The sequence below is a fragment of the Ochotona princeps genome, chromosome 2 (assembly GCF_030435755.1).
Source record: "Ochotona princeps isolate mOchPri1 chromosome 2, mOchPri1.hap1, whole genome shotgun sequence".
Lineage (NCBI taxonomy): Eukaryota > Metazoa > Chordata > Mammalia > Lagomorpha > Ochotonidae > Ochotona > Ochotona princeps.
Window position 1 is genome coordinate 13,319,019 of NC_080833.1, and position 20,405 is coordinate 13,339,423.

Below are 20,405 nucleotides of genomic sequence, written 5' to 3' on the forward strand. Positions count from 1 at the left end.
GCCACCCACATGGGAGACCCTGGCTTTGGCCTGGCCCATTCCCATGTGTGGTAGCCATTTGAGGAGTGAACGAGTGGGTGCAAGATCTCTCTTTCCTCTGTCTCTCCCTCTCTCTCTGTAACTCTGCCTTTCAGATAAATAAATACATAATTTTAATGGAGTTGAAAAGACATCCAACCTCATGACCGTTGGTGAGTCAGTGATGAGCTGGCGTGAGGTCAGGGGCTCTTACCACCGACCGGAGTGGAGGGAAAGCTTAGAGGCGAGACAGGCCTGCCTGCTACCGCTGGCCGTGAAATCAAGCCAGCTCTCCCGGTTGTCTGAACAGGAAGGTCGGTGGGGGCCCAGAGGCCAGCTGAGTGAGGAAGAAGAGCCAAGCGCAAGGTGCAACCTCAGGAGAGGCAGTAACCCAAGGAGGGAGGGGATGAGAACAGCCCCTTGGAGGCCAGATGAGCTGTGAGCATGTGACACGGGCATCCCCCCAACCCACAGGGGCAGTGCCTGACCCCACGCTGCCTATATCACACTGCTTCCTATACATCAGTTTATAAACTGGGTACAGCATGAGATTAACAACAATAATTGAGACAGTAAACCAGGACAATTAGAACGTAAGTCACAAAGTATCTAACTGTACATTCATCTCTTCACTTTAACACCAAGCACTTCCAGCTTTGTGGTGGCATGTCCAACTTGCCAGTGGCCCTCCTCTCCGCACCCTGTAGCCTTGATTAACGAGAACAAGTGTGACTCAAACACAGGCATCGCGTCACCGGGTCAGTCTAAGGAATCTACTAGGCAAAGCGAAGATTCCCATCCAAGACAGGATGTAGCAGGACAGCCCACGCTTCCATCACAATGACCAGAACGGTGCACGAGTTAAAACTTACAACTTGCTTCTTTCTAGAATTTTCCAGCACACATGGGTTGACTAAAGGCAACTGAAACCACAGAGGGCACTAGTCTGAGGTCAGCAGGACTCAAAGCCAAACGACGAGGACACTGGATCTCACACAATTATGGGGAGCCCAGAAGTTTTTCCAAGTTGTGGAAGTACAAGCCCCACCCCCCACCCCAGGGTTATGGAAAGCTAATGGAGCCAGGAAGGGAGTGGAGATATCACAAACATCTCTACAGGGAGACACAGGGCTGCCAGACAAAACACAGGCCATACCTGACACACACTGTAGGCTAAAAAACACTGGAAGTACCCCATTGTAGCCCCAGCAAACACACAGGAGTCTACACTTCCCTTCAAACAAGCTTGGAGCCTTTACACAAAGCCACTCCTGCCAACCTCCCTCCTCAGCAGCTAGGTAAGGAGGGTGGCCCCAGGAGATTTAAAGCAGGGCACAGTGAAACATTTCCATGGACCGACTTCCAGGTCAAAGCCCATATGCTTTCGTTTCTGTAAAGGGAGTTGGCTGCCTTAATGTCTTTACGGACCCAAGAGGTGCACAAGGTACCGTGAGCACGCACCTGAGACTGCCAGCTTCATGGGGCCTCCTCTCCCTGGCAAACGAGGCCACATCTGCCAGGCAGGAGCGATGGAGACTCACATCCTCCGTTTGCTCATTTGTGCCACACGCATGCGTGACTTTGTAATCAGCAAAAGGCAATAACGTTACGGAAATGAGCAGAAGCTGCAGCGCAGCAGATAATCAGTGAGGCCCCCTCCAAAGCCAAACTGTGCGAGCCTAAGTCATTTTCGGTCTTTTATCTGCCTGTCCTACGGCAACGTTTGTGGTGCTTTGTTATTTTACTGTCCTTGCCCTGGGATTCGGATCCCAGGCTACACACTGATGCTGCTTGCTGGCCCAGAATGTTGCTGGTAGCCAGTGAGGCTGCTTCTCCTGCCCCCACGCCAGGTGGGAGTGTGCGTGTTTGTGCAGGCGGTGGGGGGTCATATGGTTGGGCGTGGCTCTGAACTCAGCGCGCACGTGCGCGCACACACACACACACACCATCCTGGTCAGACCTTACCCAGAGAGCATCCCCAGATGACACAGGGCTACAGATGCTCCAGCCACAAACAGCACAAAGAAAGGGGTTGGCTGGGGGAGCTGAGTGTGCCCTGGTTCCAATTGCTAACAGCATTGTGACCTTGGGCCATTCAGCTGAGCCCAGGGCCGAGAGAAGGATTAGATAATGAATGCTGAATAGATGGGGACAGCTCAGAAGTGCACAAACAGGAGTTTATCCATTTAATCTTCCCAGAGCGGAGAGGCTGCACTTCACTCAGCAGGAACTGTTCCAATGCAATTGCCCCCAAAACCAGGCTGTTCTGGAAGGTTCCCCCAGCCCTCCAAAGCACCCTCCCTGCTTCAGTCCTGGAGACCACGCTGGGGCAGCTACTGCAGGTCCACGACCTTGGAGGAATCTGGAAGAAAGCTTCACCAAGTGACAGTACTTTTCCACTGCACTGCTCGGTCACTCTAGCTGGCTTTGTGCTGTGCAGACAGGAGGCAAAAGCACCAGGCCGGCCCCACTATGAACTCACCCCAAATGCCACTCTAGTAGATGTGGGCAGAGGACCTGCCGTGGGTGAGGGAAAGAGGGGAGGGCCTACAGATGCACCCCGCGGAGCTGTGAGGCTGGAGAAATGGGCATTGGCTCGGCCTCTGGTACGATTCTCTGCCCCCACCCCTCCGACAACAATGATTAAGCCGGTTCCACCGCGCCTGTGCCGGGTCCGCGCGGCGCGAGCCTGCGCAGGGCGGGGGAGGCGGGACAGGAGGGCGAGGGGAGGGGACTAGAGAGCTAGCGGTCCCTCCCGGTGATGCAGCCCTGGGAGGTGGAGCCTCGACGCCTGAAGGGGTCCCCACCGCAGCCGCGCTCTCGGTCTACCCCACCAAGCAGCCGCCGGCCCCAGCTCCGGTGACCTCCCTGACGCCGCAGTCTGACGGCGGAGACCACAGGCACCACCCCCACCCACCTGCTCGGTCCTCGGGGTGCGTCCACCGCCCCCCATCACCCCAGCCCCTGCCCCTCCTTGCTCCCCAGACGGCTGGAGCCATTCCCCGGGGAAGCTGTTCCCGGCCGCTCGGCCGCCGCTGGACATCTAGGCGGTCAGCCAGGCTCGGGCTTTGGGCATCTGCGAAGCCAGCCCCACCGGACACTGGGCATCTCCGGGCACCTATCGCCTCTTCCGCGCCGCGCTGATCCGGGGCGGTGGACCTCTGCGTGCCTGCCCCTCCCCCGACCACCCCACAAGACGCCCTGCACTCGCCGCGCGCCCCAGCCCCTTCGACCGCCGCGATGCTGCCCTGGAGACGTAACAAATTCGTGCTGGTGGAGGACGAGGCCAAGTGTAAGGCGAAGAGCTTGAGTCCAGGGCTTGCCTACACGTCGCTGCTCTCCAGCTTCCTGCGCTCCTGCCCGGACCTGCTCCCGGACTGGCCGCTGGAGCGTCTGGGCCGCGTGTTCCGCAGCCGGCGCCAAAAAGTGGAGCTAAACAAGGAAGACCCCACCTACACCGTGTGGTACCTGGGCAACGCCGTCACCCTGCATGCCAAGGGCGACGGTTGCACAGACGACGCCGTGGGCAAGATTTGGGCGCGCTGCGGTCCGGGCGGGGGCACCAAGATGAAGCTGACGCTGGGGCCGCACGGTATCCGCATGCAGCCGTGCGAGCGCAGCGCGGCCGGAGGCTCGGGGGCCCGCAGGCCGGCGCACGCCTACCTGCTGCCGCGCATCACCTACTGCACGGCGGACGGGCGCCATCCGCGCGTCTTCGCCTGGGTCTACCGCCACCAGGCGCGCCACAAGGCCGTGGTGCTGCGCTGCCACGCCGTGTTGCTGGCGCGGGCGCACAAGGCGCGCGCCCTGGCCCGCCTGCTCCGCCAGACCGCGCTGGCAGCCTTCAGCGACTTCAAGCGCCTACAACGCCAGAGCGACGCGCGCCACGTGCGCCAGCAGCACCTGCGCGCGGGGGGCGCCGCCGCCTCGGTGCCCCGTGCCCCTCTGCGCCGCCTGCTCAATGCCAAGTGCGCCTACCGGCCGCCGCCTACCGAGCGCGGCCGCGGGGCGCCACGCCTCAGCAGCATCCTGGAGGAGGATGAGGAAGAGGCAGAGGGGGCGGAGGGGGCAGAGAAGTGCGAGGGAGGAGCCCCCCAGAACGAGCGGGCCGAGGTGCTCAGCCTAACCCGGGAGCTGAGGACGTGCAGCCTGCGGGGTGTCCCAGCACCGCCGCCACCCGCACTGCCCCGCCGCTGGAGGGCTGGCGCCTGGGAGCGCGCGGGCCAGGCACGATGATGGCCCAAGGGGCAGGACTCGCCGCCCCACACCCGGTCCATTAGACTCACAGCCTCCAACCCCGGCCCTGCCCGCTTCGGCTCCCAACCACTGCCTGGCACTGCCTCCATGGTGGTCTTGGTTGTGGCCCTCCACCCCTTTGCCTCCTTCTGGCTCAGGGTGCGCCTGACATGCCCTTGACTGCTGGGGGTGAGGAATCACCTCTGCCCACACTCGGGCCCTCCATAGTGGAGCTGCCTCCCAAGCTTTACAGCAGGCTGCACACTGACCACCCTGCTCCCCGACCCACCACTACCACCCCAAGAGATCCTTTCAAGAGAAGAGGGACATGTTTCTAGAAATGCAGGAGGGTAGGTTTGCACTCTGGAGGGAGGCCTGGACTTGCCCTTGGTATTGTTAGCCCTACTCCCTGGGGTGAGAGTGACCCTGCAGAGATGTCTCGCAGAGGGAGAACAAGATGGCTGGGGCAGTTAAGGGCAGGACTCCAAGGGCCACCAAGTCGGCCACTATATACACAGGAAGAATTCTCAGGGCCTCTCCTGGGCCTCCCTGCCCCTTGCAGGATTCCTGGGACTTCACTACTCTGCCTCTGGTGAGGAATGGATGAATGTACCAAGTTCCAACAGCAAATTAGGCCAGGCCACAGGTCTGCAGCAGGCAGCTGCCCAAGCCTTTGCCGCCAACAGGTGCCTCACAGCCAGGACCAAGGTGGGGCTTCCAAAGGAGGTAAGGAGAACCTCTGGCAAGTGCTTGGGGACAAGATGAGGCTGATCAGGGCAGGTGGAGCCTTGAGTTTCACAGCAGCAGGGATGGGCAAGGAGGGGTGTTAGCCCAAGTGTCTGCAGAGACCACACAAGGCCCAAAGATGTGTGTGTCCCCAACTGATCATTGTGAATAAAGTGGACCTGCTTTTTCAGCCCTGTCTCCACTCTGTGTTGTGTGTGATACCAGGTTGGCTGGGGGCAAAAAGACTGTGATCAGAACCTTGCAGATCCCAGGAGGAATTCCAGCCCTTTTGAGCAGCTGGAGCCAAGTCCTAGGATTGGAGGGGGAGGAGAGCTCAGAAAACTGTTCTCTTATTGCCAGGAGAGAAGGCAGTGGCACATGCCCTGTCTGAAAACAACATGTGCCAAGTTCTGGGTGGGGTGGGGGGTTATGTCTGCACACCTGGCACTTGGGTGCAAGTGTCTGTGACATTAGGCAGGAAGGGTGGGGGCACTGGGTGGGGCATTACCCAGCATGCAGCATAGACTAGGCATGGCCTCTCCCCGACACAGTGGGTGGAACAGAGAAGAACTGGCTGCCCAGCTGCCTTCAAGGAGCTGGGGATGTCGATGCAGACCCCTGTGACAGGCAATGTGAGTCTGGAGCTGGGATGTCTTCTTTATGCCTGTGCAAGGCTGGGCATCAAGCCCAGAGTCCCAAAGTGGCCTTAGCCACTGCCAGGCATCATGGTTCCCGGAGCTGCCAGCAAAGGTACCACTGCCCCCATCACTGTGGTGAGATCCACCCGGGGCCAGGGGCCTTGGAGAGGGCATAGCCAGGGTTGGTGTCCCATCTGGCTGACAAGGACCCAGCGGGCAAGGGCTTCTTATGGTGTGGCTCCTCATGTGTAGGAGATAAGCTAGTAGGAGGATGTCAGATCCAGATGTGGCAGGTGGAGGCATGATGAACCTACGACAACCTAGGCATGGGCTGAGACGACCTTAGCCTGAAGCAAGGCCAAAAGCACACTCACCTGCTACAGATCAGGCAGCAGAGGGTGACCAAGCACCTGCTACATAGCAGGCACTGCGCTGGCCAGAGAGGCCTGGGACTCTGGGCTCTTATAGCCTCAAGGGAGGTACATAAGATTAGAGGAGCAGTTACTAAGTCATTATCTCCAGGCCTGCCCCCAGCCTGACCCCACCCCCTCAGGTTTTGGGGGAGCTTCCTGACACATAGATGCATACACACACACACACACACACACACACACACACATCCATCCACCTTGTACATTGCACACATGCACATATGCCTGCCAGTTGTTTGACTGACCACACCTGCATTTCCAATGTGTGTAGAGCAAGAAGACCCTGGACCAGCATTCCTCTCCCATTGGGTGGAAGCAGAGAGAAGCCACCGACCAGCCAGCACAGCTCCAGCTGCCACAGGGCGCAGAGTCAAGGGGTTGGAGCTGCTGTAACCACCAGCCACTTCAGCAGCATTGCCCATGGGGGCGGGGTTTGGAGAGGCCTGGGGAGCCACGCCCACCTTACCCAAGCACTAAGGGCAGTGTTCCCCCACCCACCTCAGCACATCACCCACATCAGAACTGCTCCCTAGGCAGTAGTCAGGATGTCTATGCCCCCTGGCTCTTCTGCTGGCTTCCAAGTCCCCCACCCTGGGGGAAGATGAACATGGGGTGGGCCAGTGGATTGCAAGCCACGTTCCCTGAGTCCTTGGTTTCCCAGGGGTGTCCAAGGAGCTGCTGTTACCAGCACTATGTGTGTTTTCTGTGGGGAGGTTCTGGGATTCCAATTGAGTAGTGGGAACCTCCAGGTGGCTGGCTGGAGTGTTAAGTGACTGGATGACACACTCCTTAACCCATACCTGCCTCCAGGTCTGCTAAGTGAGGTCTGCTGGGCAGACTCATCAGGAAATTGGGGTTGGAGCAGCTAAGGGAGTCTCAGAATGGCAGTGAAAACCCTGGCAAGAATGACAAGCTAGGGCTGCACTGTGGCACAGCGAGTTAAACTGCTGCCAATATCCCATGAGGGCACTGGTCTAAGTCCTGACTTCTCCGCTTTGCCCTGTCCCAGCTCCGACCATCACAGCTATTTGGGGAATGAACCAGCACATGGAATATCTACCTCTCTCCTCTATCTTTAAAATAAACCAGCATGATAGTCTGCCCAGGCCAAGGCAGAATGAGTGCTCCTGGTGCATCCTGCTACTGAGGGGTCGAGTTCTTCCTGGAACCACTGAGCTGCCTCCACCTGCCTGAACTCATGGCTGTTGGCCCATGAGCCCCAGCTCACATTGCGGCACCAATGGGCCCACCAGACAGCATCAGGTAGTCCCACCCCTGGGCCTTGGCACACACTGGTCCCACCTCCCGGACTGCCCTTCCTGCAGGCTGCGTGTTTTCAGATTCTTCCCTGTCAGCAAGGCCCAGCTGCAGCTCCACTTCCCTCTTCTCCCCGGCCTTACCCTGCTCCTGCCAAGTCTGAGGGGCTGCCACCTCTCACAGTCACAGGGGCTCGATCTGTGCTGTTCTCAGGGTCCTCAGCCTGGTCCACCTTGACATATTCGTTTCTTGCTGGCTCCATCTTCAGCTCCCCACCCCCTTCAGCACCTTGTCCGCCATAGGATAGGAAATTTTTTTTTGTTTTCTTTTTTTTTAAGATTTATTTTTATTGGAAAGGCAGATATACACAGAGGAGGAGAGACAGAGAGGGAGATCTCCCGTCCGATGGTTCACTCTCCAAGTGGCTGCAATGACCAGTGCTGCGCCGATCCAAAGCCAGGAACCAGGAACTTCTTTCCAGGTCTCCCATGCGGGTGCAGGGTCCCAATGCATTGGGCCGTCCTCGACTGCTTTCCCAGGCCACAAACAGGGAGCTGGATGGGAAGTGGAGCTGCTGGGATTAGAACTGGTGCCCATATGGGATCCTGGTGCTTTCAAGGTGAGGACTTTAGCCACTAGGCCACGGCGCCAGGCCCAGGATAGGAAGTTAATGCTCAGTAGTGGTTTGTTGAACGAATACATGAATGAACACGTCAGATGGAAATGCCATCACAGGCCCGGAAACCAAGTGGGTGGAGGAACCTTCCCTATGACAAGCTGCTGCTCTGAGATGCTGAAGGAGTCATGTCCTCAGGCACCCTGCTCCTACTGAGGCCCTTTCTAGGGGACGAGATCTATTCTTTGGGGTCTGCTCTGGCTCTACAGTTAAGGCCCCAGTGCAGAGCAGACACAGAGAACACGCAGCAGCACCTGGTCATGGCCACACTCTGGCCACATGGGCTGACCTTCACAGACCTGGGTGAGTGGCACGAGAGCCCTCCAGATAGGAGTCGTCTTCCACCCAACACTCGGGTCAGCAGACCGGGACTCGGCGTCACACGTACCTGTGCTGGCCATTTAATGGCTGGCTAGCTTCGGGCTGGCCTGGGTTTCCAGTCCGCCTCAGTAGGGACAGGAAGTAGGGTGAAGGATGTGAGATGGAGCCTGTGGAAATGTCTGGCACAGGGAAGGGTAGTCACTGCGATTTCCTGGCTATAACCACCGTCTGCCCAGGAGGTTTCCTCCTGGGACTATCCAGAAGGCAGTCAGGTGCCTGGTGTTTGAGACATTGATCACGTGGCCTGTTCATGCCCCATGGTGGTGACCTGCCCAAAGTTCCATTCATCTGTAAACCATGGTGAAGATTCAACCAAATCTTGCCTGATTAATAATCTGCTTCTAGTTGTTCAGCTAAACACATTTGATCCTACTGATGTTGGACTTGGAGCCAACACTACAATGCAGCCGGTTAAGTACCTACAGTGCAGCATCCCATGTGGGCACAAGTTCAAATCTCGGCTGCTCCAGTTCTGATGCAGCTCCAGCTCCCTGCTGATGTATCTGGGAGAACAGCAGAAGATGGCCCAAGTTCTTTGGCTCCTGCACCTGTGTGAGAGATCAGATGAAACCCTTGGCTCCTGGTTTTAGCCTGGCCTAACCCTGGCCATTGCTGCTGCCATTTGGGCAACAGCAGGTGGAAATCTCTCTGTCTCTCTCTTTCCCCCTACCACTCTTTCTTTGCCTCAAAAAGCCCTAACCAATGCCTCCTGTTCTTCTCTGAGGTTCTGATTCTAGATCTAAGCCCCATTCAACAGTTGCTAGGCCCTTCCGTGTGTATGTGTGTGTGTGTGTGTGTGCGCGTGCGTATGTGTGCATATGTGTGTGCACTTGTGGCTGGCTTACTCCCCAAATGGCTACAAAGGCCAGAGTTGAGCCAATCCAAAGCCAAGAGCCAGGAGCTTCTTCTGGGCTCCCATACGGATATAGGCTTTGGGCCATCCTCTGCTGCTTTCCCAGGCCACAAGCAGGGAGCTGGGTGTAAAGTGGTACAGCCAGGACACAAACTGGAATCCATATGGGATGCTAGGCACTTAGAGGTGGAAAATTAGCCAATTAGCTCTCATATTGGCTCCTCCCAGTGCTTTGTTTGGCTTTGTTTGACTTGCCCAGGACCTTTGGTGGAGTTCACACTCCCTTTGATGGAGCATGAGCTGTACGGGCTGATCTCAGAGTCCATGGTCTGGATTCACCCTTGACTCATTCCGGGGTGTAGGCTGCTCAAGGCTTACCCAGAGGGGCCATATAGAGAGGACAGAATATTCCAGAAGGCTTCAGAAAACATCCAGCATCACACAGCAGTCAGGGCAGGCTGATCCCACACTGGCTGTAAGACAAGGAAACTGGGAGGAGGCAACACAATTCCCCCGGGGCCTGGCGGGCTTCCCTCTGGGGGCCGGAGCTTGCTGTGAAGGCAACGCGTGCAGACTGGAGCCAGGGCAGTGACAACAGGCGTCTATGGGCATTTCCTGATGGGGAGAGTCATGTGGTCAGGAAGCATGGGGGGTTGGGGGGCTTCAATAAGCACCCCGCCCCTGTGAGGGCTTGAGCATGTGTGCATGCATCCCTCCTGGCAGTCAGGGGAACATCTGCTACTCTGAAACAGAGAGCAGGCAGAGCCACCACTTCTGAGCTGACATCATCCCTGTGACCTGGTATCCCACAGGGGTGGGACCGGGCTCAGTCAGCAGCCTTGGAAAGGGGCAGGGCTGCAGGAAGGGGAGGGGGAGGTACTGCCAGGTCACAGGGGCCACTGTTCTCGCCCCTTCCTCTCCCCCACTATCAGCCTGGAGGAGGCAGGCTATCACATCTCATCAGCTCTCCTGTAAGATTCACTTGCTGCCTGGTATACAAGCCCAGCTGGTGGGTGGGAAGCAGTGTCGTGGGGTCAAGGGTCGCTGTGGTGGGGGGCAGGGCAGGGAGTAGAGGGAATGAGTTGAGTCCTGAGGGTGAGGAGCCCACAGCACTCTGAGTCGTTCACGATGTTATATTCTTCTTTCAGGATTATAAAAGCAGCGCATTTGTATCCGAAACCAGTGAAACAGCAACTGCACAAGAAAATGAATGAGCACCCTTCCCCCTTCTGCACTCAGAAGGCGTGAACGGTGCAGCTGGGGCTTGTCCTCCCTGGCTCTCTCCACACGCGTGAACATGAACGCTAGTAAGTATGTGCACACGCACACACACACACAGAGTTGTTTGTTTTCACCAGAGGAAATCATCTTAGCACATTAGCCTGCTCCTAGGTCTCTTTCTCACTTACATCATGCACTTCCCCCGGCACATTGGATTGAAATCCAACTCAGTCTCTTTTTTTAAGGACTTATGTTTTATTTATCTAGAAGGCAGAGGGGAGAGAGAGAGAGAGAAAGAGAGAGAGAGAGAGAGAAAGTGTGTGGATTGGCTCTTTACAAATGTCTGCAATAGCCAGGGTTGGGACAGACTTAAACCAGAAGCCAGGGGCCCGGCACACTACCCTAGTGGCTAAAGCCCTTGACCTGCACCCTTACAGGAGATCCGGAGGAGGCTCCTGGCTCCTGGCTTTGGATCAGCTAAGCTCTGTCCATTGCAGTCACTTGGGGAGTGAATCACTAGACAGAAGATCTTCCTCTCTATCTCTCCTCCTCTCTGTATATCTGATTTTCCAATAAAAATAAATAAAATAATAAATCTTAAAAAAATAGAAGTTAAGAATTCCACGGGGTCTGCCTCGTGGATGCAAGGACCCAAGTGCCTTTGCAGGTGCAGTAGCAAGGTGGTTTATTGGAAGTAGAGTCGCCAGGACTCAAACCAGCACTCTGATACCGGATGTTGTCATCCTAAACAGCAGCTTAACCTGCCCTTAACTCACTCCTTTTTAACCGGTTGCATAATCCATATGACCATTGTGTGTTCCAGCAGTCTCAGTTTGTTCAAAGTGGATGACAAATGCCTGCTGCAGGGCATCGCTGCACGCAGAGCAGTACCAGCCCACAGCCTCAAGGTAACTGGGACAGGCAAGCGTTTATGTGGATGACTGCAGCCAGGGAGTCATCATGGGAAGGACCCTTACAACCTGTGGCCCCATTCCCCAGCTTGCAAATGACAAACGGGTCTTGCCCAAGTACACATCTCTCTTTAAGAAAAAAAAAAGATTGATTTATTTGAAAGGCGGAGTTTACAGGGAGAGAGGGATAAGAAAAGATCTTCCTCTCATCTGCTGATTCACTCTCCAAATGACCACAACAGCCAGAGGTGGCTCAATCTGGAGCCAAGAACTTCTTCCAGGTTTCCCATGGACACACATGGGCCCAGGCACTTAGGCTGTTTTCTGCTGCTTTGCCAGGCACCTTGGCAGGGAGCTGGGTTCAAAGTAGAGCAACTGAGACTTCTATGGATCGTCAGAACTATAGGTAACAGCTTTACCTGCTGTGCCCCATCTCCAGCCTCAAGTACACCAGCTTGATACCCAGAAAGCTGGCTCCCAGAGCAACAGCAGCTATCCCTTGTACAAAAACTATCTGGAGAGAAGAGAAAAGCACAGCTCACACAGCACTTCTCACAGACACCTGCTTAGTGTCTACCCACTCTGCCACCATGGTACTGTTCACCATCCGGCACCATCTAGCCCATCATCTCCTTGCTGCCTTCCCAGCATTCGTCATGATCTCAATCATGACTCTAGGTTTTTTTTTTTTTTAAGATTTATTATTATTATTGGAAAGCCGGATATACAGAGAGGAGGAGAGACAGAGAGGAAGATCTTCCATCCAATGTTTCACTCCCCAAGTGAGCCACAACGGGCCGGTGTGCGCCGATCCGATGCCAGGAACCTGGAACCTGTTCCGGGTCTCCCACGCGGGTGCAGGGTTCCAAAGCTTTGGGCCATCCTCAACTGCTTTCCCAGGCCACAAGTAGGGAGCTGGATGGGAAGTGGAGCTTCCGGGATTAGAACCGGCGCCCATATGGGATCCCGGGGTGTGTTCAAGGCAAGGACTTTAGCCGCTAGGCCATGCCGCCGGGCCCAAGGTTTTTTTTTTTTTTAAAGGGAAAATATATTTCTAACTTTGGAACGATTTATTTATTTATGGGAAAGGTAGAATGACAGAGAGAAAAAAACTTCCATTCACTGATTCACTCCCCACCTAGCTACAATAGCCTGGACTGGTCTAGGCTGAAGTCAGCAACTTCAGCCAGGTCTGCAGCATGGGATGCAGGGGCCCAAGCACTTGGCCGTCTCCTGCTGCTTTCCCAAGCACATTAGAGGGAGCAGGATCAGAAGTGGAGTAGCTGGGACATGAACCTTGCCTGCTTGAAAACAGTGCCTCTGGCACACAGTAGGTGTCTGACAAAGATTTGGACTGAGAGGGTCTGAGCCTCCTCCACCTGCTCCACCCCAGAGGCGTCTGGCAGAGCCCTGTGCCCCTCCCCCTCCAGGCAGGAAGCTGACTGCTGCTTCCCGCTGGGGTTGGGAGGGGTGAGGCTCCTACAAGGGTGGAAGGTGGCAGGTGTGATCCATAGGGCTAATGTCTCTCTTCATCCTCAATGCTGGGGCCACACCCTCTCAGGAGCCTCTTCCAGACACCAGCAGGCCATCATCTCTGACTGCCGCCCCCGCCCACCGCTCCCGTGTCCCCGACTGCACAGGTGTTTCCCCCTGGCGTTCCGAACAGTCTCCTCTCCCTGCTCTTCTCTTTGGGCCCCAACTGCCCCTTCTCTGCTCACAGGAAACCCTGATACCTTCCCCAAGAAGGTGGGGGGCCAGGGAGTGAGTAAAGAAGGGACCCACAGAATTTCTGCTTCTGAAGTGGGTGGGGGCACTGGCCAGGAGTTCTTGGCAACTACTTCACTGAACAACCTTGGCCAAGTCCCCCTACCTCTCTGGGCTCTGTCTCTGCATGGAAGTGAGGGACAGCAAACAACTGGAGTTGACCTGCCAAAGCTGCTACCTTGTCATCATATTCATGCCTGAAAATTGGCAAAGGAGGGCTCGGCATGGTGACCTAGGGGCTAAGGTCCTTGCCTTGAACGTGCTGGGATCCCATATGGGCGCCGGTTCTAATCCAAGCAGCCCCACTTTCCATCCAGCTCCCTGCTTGTGGCTTGGGAAAGCAGTCAAAGGACAGCCCTAAGTGGGCTGCACCCGTGTGGGAGACCTGGAAGAAGTTCCTGGTTCCTGGCTTTGGATCGGTGCAGCACTGGCCGTTGTGGTCACTTGGGGAGTGAATCTTCAGATGGAAGATTTTCCTCTGTGTTTCTCCTCTCTGTATATCTGACTTTCCAATAAAAAAGTAATTAAATCTTTTTAAAAAAGAAAATTGACAAAGGAGAACCAGACTCCCATCTGTGTTGTAGATGAAAAAGAAAATTCCAAGGACCGGTACCATGGCTCAATAGGCTAATCCTCCACCATAGGCACCAGCATCCTTTGTGGGTGCCGATTCTAGTCCCAGCTGCTCCACTTCTAATGCAACTCCCTGCCTGTCAAAAAGCAGCAGAAGGATGACCCAAGTCCTCGGGTCCCTAAACCCATGTGGAAGACCCAGAAGAAGCTACTGGCTCCTGGCTTCAGATTGGCTTAGCTGTGGTCATTGAGGCCAATGGGGAATGAATCAGTATGGAATCTCTCTCTCTCTCTCCCTTTCTAAATCTGCCTTTCAAATTAAAATATCAAGAAAAAAAGAAAAGAAAAAGAAAAATCCAGCTCTGTGTGGGGAGGAGGCAGAAATAATGAGCCGTCCTGCGCATGAGGTTGGCACGGGGCAGAAGTGATGTGGCCACCTTGGCATTTTGGTACAAGGAAAGTTTCCACACTGGAATGGGCTTGGGAACCCTGCCCAGAGGGTGGGCACCCTGGTGGAGGTGAGGGCAGTCACTGAGTAGTGGGCAGAGGCTGCAAGCAGGGTGGGCTCCCTGGGGTGGCCCTGGGAGCTGGTGCATTCTTTCTCAGCTGTGCTGGGCTGCTCACTCCCCCCGCAGCTGGAATTCTACTTCCCACCCCTTTCCCAGCAGGCAGAGGAGAGACTGGCTGTCCATCCAGGACCTGTCGTGTTCCAGAGCTTGGGCTGCAGGCCAGGGATCTGTAGTCCTCAGCCAACCAGCTTTCCTGAAAGCAATGTCTGAGGCATGCTGACTTGCTCTGGCCACTGTCCTAGGTGCTGAGGAGACCGCTGGGAGCCATAGAGAAAGAGATCCTGACCCTCCTAGCACCCACGTTCAAGTGGGGAGAGACCAACAAGAAGCAAGAGGCCGGGTCTCCACGTTAGAAGAGAGACACATCTGTCCCCCACAGTGCCTTGCTCTAAGGAGGCCGGCCACTTCCCACCCCCCCAGCCTTACCTGGCCCCCTGCTGGGAGAAAGGCCCAGCCATGGTGGGGAGTTTCGCCAAGTAGAGGCAAGGGAGGTAAGCGTGAATTGTCGCAACTGTGCCGGACCACCAGCTAAGGCACAGCAAACCACAGTCACGGGGACAAGCAGAAGCAAAGCCATCTATTTCGCATGAGGCAGAAAAAGCAAACACGGAGGACTCTAGCGCTGGGCAGTGCGCCTCGGCCGATTACACGGAGCGACAGAGCGACCGGGGATGGGGAGTGCGACTGTCTCCGACGCCACAAGAAATCCCTAACCCGGGCCCAGCACGGTGGCCTAGCGGCTAAAGTCCTTGCCTTGCACGCACTGGGATCCCATAAGTCCGCCGGTTCTAATCCCCGTGGCCCTGCTTTCCATCCAGCTCCCTGCTTGTGGCCTGGGAAAGCAATGGAGGACGGTCCAAAGCCTTGGGACCCTGCACTCGCGTGAGAGACCCTGGAAGTTCCTGGCTCCTGGCTCCTGGCTTTGGGTCGGTGCAACGTAAGCCGTTGCGGTCACTTGGGGAGTGAATCATTGGACTCTCCTCATCTCTGTATATCTAACTTTCCAATAAAAACAAATAAATCTTTTTTTAAAAAAAATAGAAAGGAACCCCTAACCCCAACAATGCAGAACCTGCGCAGGAAGCCGCCAGGGCAAGGGGCTGCCCACCTGCTGCTCTGTGAGGCTGCCCTGGTTCTGGCTTCTCTGAAGCTTCTCTGGAATAGCGAAAAGCCCTTGCTGCCTTCTTAGCTTCTAGGACGCAAGAAGCCCCTTAGACGGCGGCTAGCAGGCAGCCCCCAGGGTCTGTCTGCACGGTCGGTTCCTCGGTTGCCTAGCCTGCTCATCCACTGTACTTTCCAGTCTTTCCCCAAAATTATTTACTTAAAAGACAGAGAGGGACAGAAAATTCCCATCTGCTGGCTTACCCCTAAAATGTCCACAATAGCCATCCCTGGGTCAGGCCAGCGACAAGAGTCAGGTGTCTGACACGGATGGTCCCTGTTGCCACTGATCTGCATTAGCAGGAAGCTAGTCCAAAGCCAGAGCTGGGGTCAAATCCGAACACTCCAGTGGAGGACGTGGAGGACCCAGGCATCCTATCAGCATTTAGTCACTATTTTTATTTATTTATTAATTTATTAAGATTTATTTTATTTTTATTGGAAAGGCAGATATACACAGAGGAGGAGAGATAGAGAGGAAGATCTTCCATCCGATGATTCACTCCCCAAGTGACCACAACTGCCGGTGCTATGCCAATCCAAAGCCAAGAGCCAGGAACTTCTTCCAGGTCTTCCACATGGGTTCAGGGTCCCAAGGCTTTGGGCTGTCCTAGACTGCTTTCCCAGCCCACAAGCAGGGAGCTGGATGGGAAGTGGAACTGCAGGGATTAGAACCAGTGACCATATGGTATACCAGCATGTTCAAGGTGAGGACTTTAGCCGCTAGGCCACGCTGCCAGGCCCTTTTGTTTTGTTTTGTTTTAATTTTGATTGCAATGGTGAGGAAGTTGCAGACTGATGTGGGCCTCTAATAAGGATGGAGAAGGTGGGGATGGGGGGAGGTGGGTAAGATAAATGAGTTTTCTCTCCTGTGTTCTCAGGGTGGTAAGGAAGCTCTTAGGTACACCAGTAGGTATGTCAGCCTAGCAAGAGCATCCTCTGAGACCCCTTACCAGACCTGTCCTCATACATGCCAGCAGGTGCTGCGGCCCACCTTAGTCCCAGTTCTCACCATGGGTGCTGTGGCCTGGCCAGGCCCGGTCAAACCCCAGCCCTGGCTCCTAGGCAGGTGCTTTGGCCTGACCCAGAGAGGGCCTTCAGAGGCCCCCTTTTGGTTCATCCAGCGTCAGGTCCCTCGATTGCCTGTGGTCTGGGCAGTGGAAGCCCCACAAAATCATTTTATACATGTCAAGCAAGCACTCAGTGGCCCTAATCTGTCCCCAGTGCTCTGACCCCTAGCAATGCCCATGGTGGTATTGATGAAAATAGGCAGGCCCCAGCTGGCATGGCAGGCACTTCGCCCCTTTTTCCAAGATCCTAAATGACCATGTGCTCATCAGTTCTCTGTGCCAAATCGCTTTCTGTCTGAGAGTCACAAGGTTTCTAACTGCCAAACCCCAAGTTGCACCATGATGGATGATCTGTTTAGTGGCAGCTTCTGGCTTATTTTTCTGTTGGGAAAGTGAGCAGCTTTTCCGGAACTGATTTGCTTTTGAAGCAAAATGTGCCTGCTATGCGTCTTCTACATTTCTGCATCAGAATTACAGCATGTCCTGACCTCACGGGCACACTGTTCATCGTCAGCTCTGTGGCTGCTGCTCTGTGAGAACAAAGGTTCTCCAATACTGTCCCTTCACACAAAATGCAGGAGCCAAACAGAAACTGAAGCTCCTGTCACACGGAAACAGCCTCCAAAGCTTCCAATCCCAAATGGTAATAAAACATCCAGAAGCCTCATTGTTCTCAATGATTGACTTTAAGTACAATATCATTTTTGAGCTTCTATGTTCCCGGAGCTTAGAAAAGCATACAATAGGTACTCAATAAGTGACTGTTGATGGGGTGACTGAATGGGGGACTTGGGGTAGAACGCTGCTGTGGCTATGGGGAATCTTTAGAGATGTTCCAGAAAGTGCTTGGCTTTGCTTCTCTGCCTGAAATGGTGGCAACCACCCCAATTCCAGGTGTCTAAGCTCCCAAGGAGGCACTTGCTCTGTCAAATCTAATTAGGTGGAGGTGCGGGGCAGCCTCTCTATGCAGGCTTCAGGGACCCAGACTTCTTCCAACTGTGGTCCTGCCCTCCGGTAGGTTCTCTTTTTTTTTTTTTTTTTGAGATTGTTTTATTTTATTTTATTTTAATTACAAAGTCAGATATACTGAGAGGAGGAGAGACAGAGAGGAAGTGGAGCTGCCAGGATTAGAACCAGCAGCCATATGGGATCAAGGCGAGGACCTTAGCCACTAGGCCACGCTGCCGAGCCCGTCCGGTAGGTTCTCAACCACCACGGCACACAGCTGGCAGGTGGGAAGAGGAAGCAAGGCTTGCTGGGATTGTTTATGGGCTGCTTATCGCGGAGGCTCATATCCTGTGGGCTGGACCCGAGTCACGTGGCCACATTAGCAGTACCCATGATGGGTGTAGCAAGACAGGACACAGAGGGAGCCACCAGGGTTCCCATTTCTCCCTGGGCCCATGGCACCTATATCATGCTCTCTCTCTGCTGCCTGTCCCATCTTCCCTTGGCCTTCAGCAAGTACCTCAAGTGGTCAGAGGTGACGGCCTTGTGGGATCATCCACACTTGCCCCAGGAGGAAGCCGAACCCACAAGTGTCCTGCTCAGGTGGGGTGATGTCGTCTGTTGACACGCCCGTGGAAATAGATGTCTTCCAGGGAGCTGCACAGGGGCAGAGACACGGGGCTCGTGTGCAAGCAGTAGCAGCAACCATGATTCCCCCATGGACCTCCAGAGCCCCTTGCTGCCGCCGACCAAGATCTGACCATGCCTTGTACTATTTCGTCTCCTCCGTGCATCCAGGGTGCATGCAGATGGCCACCTACGGGGATTTGTTTCCAGTAGAGCCCGCTCTCTGCCAGGTTCTGTGATGGAACCATCTTCCTTCAGACGCCTTAGGACCACTCAACCAGCAGCAGGTGGTTGTGGGGAAAGGGAGCAGGAGTTTTATGAATTCCTTTTCCAGCCTGAGATTTCCTGATGACGGATGATAGAAAAGACAGCAGCATCAGCTCGAATTTGTCGCCACTGTGAGCATACGCCAAGTCCTTCGAGACCACACTTCAGAGTCCTACCAGGCTGTCCTCTAAGGCGACACGGACGGAGTCCCGGTCGGCCGTTCCACCGCCCCAGACGCTCCCAGTACGCTCTCGTGCTCACCTGCCGATTCTTAAATGTCTTCCACTGAAAAATGAGGCTCCTGATCAGAAGCCATGCTCTTTGGGCTGTAAAACCGGATAACAATGTGGCCGGCAAAGCACAGCAGGCAGATGATGCAAACCCATTGCTATTTATTCTAGGGAAGCCTGATCCAGCATCCTGCATATGGGGAGCAATATAGTACACTCACCCAGCCACCAGAGGGCAGGCCAAGCTTCTCCTGGCTGGGTACCTTACTGATGACCCAAAGCCACTGCTGTTTGTCCCTGGTCATTCACTCTTGGGTAGCAGGAGAAAGGAAACAGAAGCAGAGACATGTAACAGATGGTCAATATCTGTTGTTGTTTTCTTCCCTAAGAACAGAACCTTGTCTTCAGTTAGGCCCCTAGGGCTGCCAACCCAACCATCCTCACGTTTCTTTGCTACTGGGTGAGACCATGTTATCTGCAGGGGCAGGTGCACACGTCTCACTTCCCGCCCTTCTCCCTACCGCTGCTTGGAACAAGTCGGTGAAGGCTGATATTCTAGAACTCGAGATGAACTTGAAGATGGAAGCTCTGAGGTAGGAAGGCCCGAACTGAGAGCCAGGTGCCTGCAGAGTCACATCATTGGCTCTGAGTGTACACGGGCAATGAGTGTAAGCCACGGTCATCTGTCAATCCAACCTGAGTCTGATGAGCACGTTGAGTAGGCAAGTTGGGAGAAAATATCCCCAAATACAGCAATAATTATACATAAACAGACTGAAGTACCTGAAGGAAAAACAGAGACTTCCAGATGAGTTGTTGAAAGCCAGCAAAATGTCACTGATAACAGACTCACAACTAAAGGACCGAACGATCAAAAGTAAAATAAGCAGTTTTTGTCTTAGGGCCTATGGAATCCATGAACTTGGAAGGAAAAAAGTGCTTTATTTTCATTTACTGCCAACTGAAATTTACCCCCTTGTCATTTTTAAATACAGATAATAAATCATAGTACTGTGAGCAGCACCTATCATTTTGACACAATATATATTATATTTTCAGATTACTTGATTGCAATATCCCAAAGCATATTTTACTCCTGTCTGTACTTCAAAAATACAATAATTATTTGGCCTATTTTCAGTTGTTATTTAAACAGTAACTAAATTTACACATGATATCACAAATATTTTAATTATTCTATTAGAACTGGCTTAATTATTAGAACTGGCTTACTTTACAGTTCTATGCAATTAAGAGCATTATTTTGGAAAAGTTTGTAGATATTGCCAGGCTGCCAGAGGACTCTATGGCACAAAAGGTTAAGAACTCCTAAAATAAATGGATTCTCAGACTAATAATAGTAATATTAGAAAAAGGGGATATAAAGGTTAAAACAGTCATTATAACAATAAACTCTCACCTCGGGGTCACTTACAGAAAAGAGAGCTGACCAACCAGCTGGTCTGTTTACCTGCCTGCTCAATCAACCTTGCCGCCTTGCAGGGTTGTCTGGGTTGCACTTCTTAGGGAGAGGCTCTGGTTGGATGCAACACTAGGTTATAATATGGGGCAGGGAGAGAAAGGGGAGGATGAAATGGGAAACCCCTGAGCTTAAGAAACTGTATCATGAAAAATTTAAAAAAAATTAAAGATTTATTTATTTATTTATTTTTATTGGAAAGACAGATGTACAGAAAGAGAGACAGAGAGGAAGATCTTCCCTTCACTGGTTTACTCCCCAAGAGGCCACAAAGGCTGGAGCTGAGCCAATCTAAAGCCAGGAGCTAGGAGCTTCTTCCAGATCTCCCTCACGGGTGCAGGGTCCCAAGACTTTGGGCCATCCTCCAT

General features: G+C 54.1%; 1 protein-coding gene across 1 annotated transcript; it reads left to right on the top strand.

Moving 5' to 3' along the window:
* The first annotated feature begins 3,069 nt into the window (after positions 1-3,069).
* On the top strand, positions 3,070-5,078 carry FAM43B (family with sequence similarity 43 member B). The gene has a single exon (XM_004592297.2). The coding sequence runs from the start codon at positions 3,259-3,261 to the stop codon at positions 4,252-4,254; it is 996 nt and encodes a 331-aa protein (XP_004592354.2). The 5' UTR covers positions 3,070-3,258; the 3' UTR covers positions 4,255-5,078.
* Positions 5,079-20,405: the final 15,327 nt, after the last annotated feature.